Below are 8,481 nucleotides of genomic sequence, written 5' to 3'. Positions count from 1 at the left end.
GCCCTTGGTATCAGCTCCTCATATTTCCCCTTCCCTCCCCCACAAACCCTTGATAATTTATGAATTATTATTATTTTTTCATGTCTTACACTGACCTATGTCTGCCTTCACCCACTTTCCCACTGCCTATCCCCCAGGGAGGGGGCTATCTGTGAATCAGTTTCCCCTTTCTTCCCCCACTTTCCCCCCACCCTCCTGGTATCACTACTCTCATTACTGGCCCAGAGGCAATTATCTTTCCTAGATTCCCTGTGTTTCCAGCTCTTATCTGTATCCATGGGCATGCTATGGTTCAGCTGGATTTGCAAGGTACAATTGGGATCATGATGTGGGGGAGGGAGAGGAAACATGAAAGAGCTAGAGGAAAGTTGTGTCTTTCATTGGTGCTATACTGCACCCTGATTGGCTTATCTCTTCCTTGAGATCCTTCTATAAGCCAGTGTACAGTTGTCTACAGATGGGCTTTGGGTATCCAGTCTGTACTCACACTCATTCACACTGATATATGATTTTTTGTTCTGAATATTTGATTCCTGATACCTGATCCCATCCACAACTCATGATCACACAGGCTGGAGTGCTTCTTCCATGCGGACTTTGTTGCTTCTCAGCTAGATGGCTGCTTGCTTGTCTTCAAGCATTTAAGACCCCAGATGCTATATTTTTTTGTTAGCCGGGCACCATCAGCTATCTTCACCACATTTGCTTATTCACCCACTTTGTCTTCAGTGGTTGTATCAGGAAGGTGAGCATCATAGAATGCCAATTTAATAGAAGAAAGTATTCTTGCATTGAGGGAGTACTTGAGTGGAGGCCCAATGTCCTTCTGCTACCTTAATACTAAACCTATAAATATATGCACATAGATCTATTTCCCCATCCTCATATATAGATATATCTGCATATGTACATGCCTTTATTTAGACCTCTATAAATGCCCTTTGTCTACTAGTTCTTTCCTCTATTTTCTTTTACTTTCCTCTTGGTCCACTATCATGTTTAGCCTTCATTTGGGTTTCAATAATTCCTCTCAGTTACATAGCCCTTGATCAATCCCTACCAGGCATCCTACACTCTCCTTGTCATTTATTTTATATCACTTGTTGCTCCTTTGTCCCTAGGTTTGTTATCCCACACTTCCTTTCCCTACCTCTCCTCTCCCATGTCGTCCTCGAACTGTCAGTCCTGTTGTTCTCTCCTCCGGATTCCTTATCCTGCCTATCTTATATAGATTGACATGCACAGACAATATTATGCACAAAAAGAAAGCACAGGAAAACAAAACAAAACAACAAAATAAAACCAAAACCTGGCCCCAAACAATGACCACCACCCCCCAAAAAAGCCTATATATATTTCCAGGTCTGTTTGTTGACCTTTAGGTGTGTTTTCCGGTTGAGTCTGATGGGGTGCCATGCCCTGTCCCCAAAGTCTATTTTTCATATTCCCTGAGGATTTCATTGCTCTGCTCCCCTTGATGCTCTGTTGTGTGCCCTTAGCATTTTACCCCAGTGTGGTGGGGTCATATGAAGCACAATTCCTGCATTGTGCCTCTGATGTTGTCCCTTGTAGCACTATGAGCCGTGTCTCATGGTGGTGCCAGCCCTATGGTCCTCTCTGTGCATTGGCTGCTCTGAGCAGGATGGCAGCAATTAAAAAAGGAGGGAAATAATAAAAAGACATGGGTAACAGGGGCCAGGGCACAATACCCACCCAAGGGAAGGGTATTGTTTATATCTCCACATGACAGGGAGAGAGAGGTCAGACTAACCCGGTGCGCCACGATGTGAATGCAACATACTGGCATGAAACAGAGAACTAGTAGAGAGGTCTGTGGGAGCAGCCACAATCTCAACTACATGGACCCCACCACCCCAAAAAAAGAATGCACTACAAAGGACAGGACTGAAGCTACAGCTCAGTGAGAGGGGCGCGTTTGATCTGAGAACACAGGAGCAAACGAAGATGAAAAGAGAGAGAGTAGAACACATCCTGGGCCACCAAGCCCTGAGGACAATATTCCTGCTCAGAAACTTTCTTTCAATTGCATCAGGGCTGTGACCTGAGTAAGTGGGAGGGTGGGATGGGGTGTGTGTTGATCACATTATGTTAGGGCATATTATGGGGGATTACTAGGGCAAACCACTGACAATCCTGACCAGGTCAAGTTGACACAAAACCTAACTATCACAGCTGCCATCTTTGAAAATGGCGTTGCCCCCCCCGCCCCAATTCTGCTGATTAAGTGATTATAACACATGTATTGTAGGAAATTAAGTTTCTCCCAGGATGTTCACTGACAATTATTCCCATTCTGGCTATTGGTCCAGTTCACCTGTGTTTTATAAATTTCAATTTTCCTTTGTCAACCGTGACTGAAGCAGAAAGAACTGGTGTTAATGCCTTACAGAAAGCTCATGTTCCTCCAGCTGATATGCCTTTATTTGCAAGATAAGGGGAGGCATGTTATCCACTGTGCTCTTCTTTTCTTAAAGTGGCTGTTCGGAGTCTCAGAGCTCCTTCAGGAATCCTGGTGGGGCCATGGTTAAGCACTCAGCTGTGAACCGGATGAAAGCTCCAGGGATGAAATGGCAGAAAGCCCCAGTCTGTCATCTATAGGAAATCTTGAGGGAAATAAACCAAATGCGCCGCTCTTCTGATCGAATAATCTCTCCCACAGTTACTGCCTCCATCCGTATTCCTTATGATAAACTAGAGAGCAGAAGTGTTTTAAATTTTTTCTCCTCCGTAACCAGAAACCTAAAGCACACTGCCCTCAAAGCAATGCTTACTCAGAGTGACCCTGTAGGCCGGAGGAGAGCTGCCCTGTGGGTTCTCAGGCTATAATTCTTGATGGAAGTAGAGAGCTTCATCTTTTTCCTGACTTCTATGTTACTCTGTGGGGACTGGAAATGAATTTTCTCATCATATTTTTAAGTGAGCCCTGGTAGTACAGTGGATACAGTTTGGGCTGCTAACTGTAAGATAATCTGTTTGAAACCAGCAGTCACTCCTCAGGAGAAAGATGGGGCTTTCTACTCCTGTAAAGAGTTAGAGTCTCATAAACTCACAGCTGTGGTTCTACCCTGTCCTATAGGATCGCTAGGAGACAGCATCAACTCAATGGCAGTGAGTATACAAGTAAAACCAGGACCCTACTGGCTTATTAAAAAAAAAGGCTTCATTTAAGACTTTAAAAAATAAGACATATAGGGAGAAATCCCTCACACACACACCCTCCCCCCCCACTGCAGTGCACTTCCCGTACCTAGAGAAAAGCACTGGGAACACTTGAGTATATTTCCTGTGTTTTCTCTCTTTTTTTTTCCATTCATAAAACTTTTATTCCACTTACATCAACTTAATACATGTTCTTAACAATTATGCTTGGATTGTTCATGAAAATTTCGTAAGACATTAAACAAAGCTAGCCATCATCTCAAATTATTTCCCTGTTAACTATTTTTACAGCACATGCATGTTAGGCAAGTATAAAAAAAAGGAAAAAAAAATCACAAAAGCAAAAACCTAAAAAAAGTTAAATACATGTGTTTTTTTAACTGCTGTGCTTGATATACATAGAGTAATGGATACCAAGCAATTCATTTTTACTGCATCTTTACTTGTACATTTGTTCTTAGGTTGCCTAAAACATTTAAATACAAATGAGTGTAGCAAAAATAATGAAAGCAAACAGCAGGTAACTTTACAAATAATGGAATGTGAACCGTTTCTGCCCTTCTCCAGAGTAAATTGGGTCACAACTTTGTGTAAAGGAGTACTTCTGCAGCTGCAGGCGAAGGTGTGCAGATTATGTGTGTATTCCAGAGATACACATGGCTCAACATGTACTATCCGTGGGTTATCTATTTCAACCACAGCCTTGTTTACGTGCTCCAATCTTTAAAGTACCCACAATAACTACACCTGTGACTGGAACCCATTCTCCCTTTATCCCCTCCCCCCCCCCCCCAGGTCAAACCAATATGTAGGCAGCTTTCTGTGCTGAGAAATGGAAGCCGTTTTCACACTGGCCCTCGTGAAGCCACAATGTACCAAAAGTACTCTGCCAAACACTTTTAACTTGTATAAAAATTCCACATCCCCATATTGGCCATCTCAAGATGAAAACAGGTAACTTGCTAAATGTTAACTGGCTCTACTCCCCTAATATTAAACATAAAAACCACATGGGAAATATAGAAATTCAAATAGAAGTAACATAAACCTGTCATAAATCGTAAACAAAAAACTATTTGTGGGACAGCATGGATGACAAATGGTCTACTGTGTAAATTTTAGAATGAGGCAGACAAAAGTTGGAAGGTTGGTTAATTTTCCCCTCCTTCTCCTGCTTCGGCTTCATCTCCTTGGGTATCCGATGTCCACAATGTCAAGTTGTCTCTCAGTAATTGCATTATTAGTGTGCTGTCTTTGTATGACTCTTCACTTAATGTATCAAGCTCAGCAATGGCTTCATCAAAAGCGGTCTTTGCAAGAGAGCAGGCTTTCTCTGGGGAGTTCAGAATCTCATAGTAGAACACAGAGAAGTTAAGGGCCAGCCCCAATCTGATAGGATGCGTTGGTTGCATTTCCTTTTTGCTGATTTCAAAAGCTTCTTGGTATGCTTGTTGTGACTGATCCACAATCCCTTTCTTGTCATCACCAGCAGCAACCTCAGCCAAGTAACGGTAGTAATCTCCTTTCATTTTCAAGTAGAAAACTTTGCTCTCTGCTTGTGAAGCATTGGGGATCAAGAACTTTTCCAAAAGAGACAGTACATCATTGCAGATATCCCTTAGCTCCGTCTCAATTTTCTCTCTGTATTCTCGAGCCATCTGCTGTTTTTTCTCAGCACCTTCCGTCTTTTGCTCAATACTTGAGACGACCCTCCAAGATGACCTACGGGCTCCTACAACATTTTTATAAGCAACGGAGAGAAGATTCCTCTCCTCATTGGATAATTCAGCTCCTTGCTCAGTTACAGACTTCATGCAGGCTGCCATGTCATCATATCGTTCAGCCTGCTCGGCCAGTTTGGCCTTTTGCACCAGCTCATTTTTATCCATGACTGGATGTTCTGTGTCCGGAGTGGGTGGCGGCGGATGGACGGGGGCTCAGCAGTCTCTGGGCGGTGGCAGCGGCACGGCTGAGACTCTTCCTGTGTTTTCTCTTATGGGATTAAAAAGAAGGGGATTTTGAGAAGATGGATTGACACAGTGGCTGCTGCAATGGGCTTATGTTAGTCCGGGTTGACTAGAGAAAAAAATTCCTAGACATTCATATGTGTATAAGAGAGAACTTTAGATAAACGAACAATTGTATATTGAGAAAACAGCCCAGCCCAGTGCAGAGCAAGTCCATAAGTCTGATATTAGTTCATAAATTCCTCTTTAGACTCACACAGCACATACAATGATGTCCAATGCAGGAAGATCACAGGCCAGTGGGTAGAAGGTCTTGTGGATCCAGTGGCTGTGGAAGCATCTCAATGCTGGCATGGGTCTCCACATATCTCCTCTAGCTCTCTGAGTGTCTCAACAGCAGAGAGATTGGGTCCTGCCTCCAGTGAGCTATTTATTTATCTTCTTCGTGCCTCCACCCTTTCCCTCAAGTTAACAGGAGATTATATAACTGCCACAAGGCTCAAAATAAGAACAATTGTGAGGATGGTGCAGGGACTGGTGGTATTTAGCTCTGCTGTGCGTGGGGCTGCTATTGGTTGGAACTGGCTCAACAGCAACAAATAGCAACAATAATAACACTGGTTAAATTGCATCCTCTAAAAAGATTTATGGAAGTCTTAGCCTCTGGTACCTGTGAAAGTGACCTTAGAAAAAGGGTCTTCTCAGATGCAATTAGTTAACATGTGGTCATATTGGAGTAGGGCGGGTCTGAATTGAATATGACTGGCAAATTTATTAAGAAGGAATAGAAACGCAGAGCGACAGACACAATAAGGAGAATGCCATGTGAAGACAGACACAGGGTGAAGGCATCCAGGGAAAGATGGAGACAGGGCTAGGACTTGGGCTGCCACAACAAAGGCTACCAGCAGCTGGATGTAGCAAGAAAGGATGTTCCCCTAGGCTTCAGCGGGAACCGATGGCCCCAAGTTCAAACTCCTAACCTCCAGAGTTGATAGCAAACAAAGTTCTGTTGTACGAAACCACCCATTTGGTGTCACATTGTTACAGCAGCCATTGGAAAATCCACAGGAGAAGGGCCCAGTGCTCTGTCTTTGTAAACATTACAGCTAAGAAAACTCGATGGGGCTGTTCTAATCTCACACAGGGTTCCTTCACTCAGAATTGACTTCACAAAACCTGTCAACAACAACAACAACAAGACATTAACCAAATCAGAAAATCCTGTCGTCAAGTCAGTTCTAAGTCACAGTAGCCCCATGTACGGTTTCCAAGACTGTAAATCTCTCCGTGAGCAGACAGCCTCATCTGTCTCCAACCCGCTAGCACCTAACCCTAGCAGTTCCATGCCTAACCCATAGTCTCTAATCCAAGTCTGTGGATTTTTTGGTTTCTTTTAAACAACATGACAACTAATAGTTCCCGATTCCTTATTATAGGTTTGACCTTCTGTTCAGCTCTTTACTGTAAGAGTCAGATACTGATATGATCTTTGTTTTTTGATGAGGAAACTCAGGTTTCATCACTTGCCCAAGGTCACATGGGAAGGAGGTAAGTGGCAGCGTTGGGATTGGAGCCAGAATGTGTGACAAAAGCATTCACACTCCCAAACACAAAAATATATGACATCAGTTAAAAACAAGAGCCCCAGAAGGAAAAATTGGACTGAGACCATAAAATGGAAGCAGAAATTGGCTACCCTTCCAAACCATAAAGACTTTCAGCCTTGCTTGTGGTGTGCCACCGTTTATAGGCTTCAGACTTGCAAACCAATGACTCCCAAAGGGAAGGCTGGTCAAATACAAAACACACCGTGTCCATAAGATTAAAAACAGATCCAGTGGTCAACAGAAATGCTGCTGTCCTTGATATAATGATCAGACCGAAGCAATCTTCCAACTACTCTGCCATGTGTAATGTAACGAGTGATGTGATTTGTACATGCGGTATCGAGTCATATGGTGGTGGTCTGGCCACTTTTCTAAGTGTAGACAAGCTAGAATGAATAGATAGAGCATTATGTTAAAGACTTTCTGATGTAGTGGAGAGACAAAACAAAACAAAACAACATGTACATAAGTTTAAAAGACATAATGCCAAGTAGGGGGAGGGGATTAAGAGTTACCAGGGTAGGGATAGGAAGGCCGTCCTCAGTAACTGGGTCAACTGAGGAATTTTGTGGACTGTATCTTCATCTTCTAGCATTCATCAAAAAGCACCACTTCAGCCATGTGAAATTCAGGAAAGGAAATTAAATGGGAGACCAGCACAATGCTTGATCTTGTGTAATAGATAGATGTAGCTTTTACAGCTTCAAGAAAAATAAATGGGATGTGTATCTTTTAATTTCATGACTGTAAATACGTTTTGCTTCTTTTCATGCATTCTCAGTATCTGACAGTGTTTTCATTCTGTCCATAAGGTTTCCACGGTTAATTCCTCAGAAGTAGACAGCCTTATTCCTTTTTGATAGGAGGTGAAATATGAACAAGAACTAGTGGTACTGAAGGAAAAAGCTCAAGACGCACTGAAAGCATTAACCAAAAACAAGGCTCCAGGAATTGATAGACTACCAATCAAAATGTTCAAACATGTTGAAGCAGCACTGGAAGCGCTTACTTATCTATGCCAGGAAATGTGGGAGACAGCTATTCAGTTAACTAACTCTAAGAAATCTACATTTTACCTATTCCAAAAATCGGTGACCCAACAGAATGTACAAACTATACAACAATATCATTACTGTCACAGACAAGTAGAATTTTGCTGAAGCTCACCCAACAATAGTTGCAGCAAGACATTGTCAGGGAGCTGCCAAAAGTTCAAGCTGGATTCAGAAGAGGCTGTCGAACAAGGGGTATCCTTGCTGATGTCAGATGGACCTTGGCTCAAAGCAGAGAATAACAGAAAGATGTTTACTTGTGTTCTTTGAGTATACAACGGCGTTTAACTGTATCATTAAAAACTGCGGATAACCTTGAGAAGAACGGGAAATCCTGAACACTTTATTGTGCTCTGTGGAAGCTGTATGTGGACCAGGAGGCGATTGTGTGAATAGGACAAGGGGAAGCTGCATGCTTTAAAACAGGAAATATGTGCATCAGGGTTTCAACCTCTCACAATACTTCTTCCATCTGTATACTGAGCACATCATCAAAGAAGCTGGGTTATATGAGGAAGAATAGGGCATTAGGTTTGGAGGAAGGCTTGTTAGTGACCTGCAATCTGCAAATGACACAACCTTGCTTGTTAAAAGTGAGGAGGACTTGAAGCACTTTCTGATGAAGATCACAGATTATAGCCTAAAGCATGGATTACAACTCAGTCTAAAGAA

The 8,481-nt window shown here is 42.7% G+C and overlaps 1 protein-coding gene across 1 annotated transcript; it reads right to left on the bottom strand.

Annotated features, from left to right (window-relative positions):
- Positions 1-4,292: 4,292 nt before the first annotated feature.
- LOC142442893 (14-3-3 protein zeta/delta) lies at positions 4,293-5,133 on the bottom strand. Its single transcript, XM_075544348.1, has one exon. It carries the CDS (start codon positions 5,067-5,069, stop codon positions 4,332-4,334), a length of 738 nt encoding a protein of 245 aa, XP_075400463.1. The 5' UTR covers positions 5,070-5,133; the 3' UTR covers positions 4,293-4,331.
- Between the last annotated feature and the right edge of the window lie 3,348 nt (positions 5,134-8,481).

This window comes from Tenrec ecaudatus, chromosome 3, assembly GCF_050624435.1.
Source record: "Tenrec ecaudatus isolate mTenEca1 chromosome 3, mTenEca1.hap1, whole genome shotgun sequence".
In the NCBI taxonomy this organism is placed as follows: Eukaryota; Metazoa; Chordata; class Mammalia; order Afrosoricida; family Tenrecidae; genus Tenrec; species Tenrec ecaudatus.
This window is presented reverse-complemented; position numbering and strand designations above follow the sequence as displayed.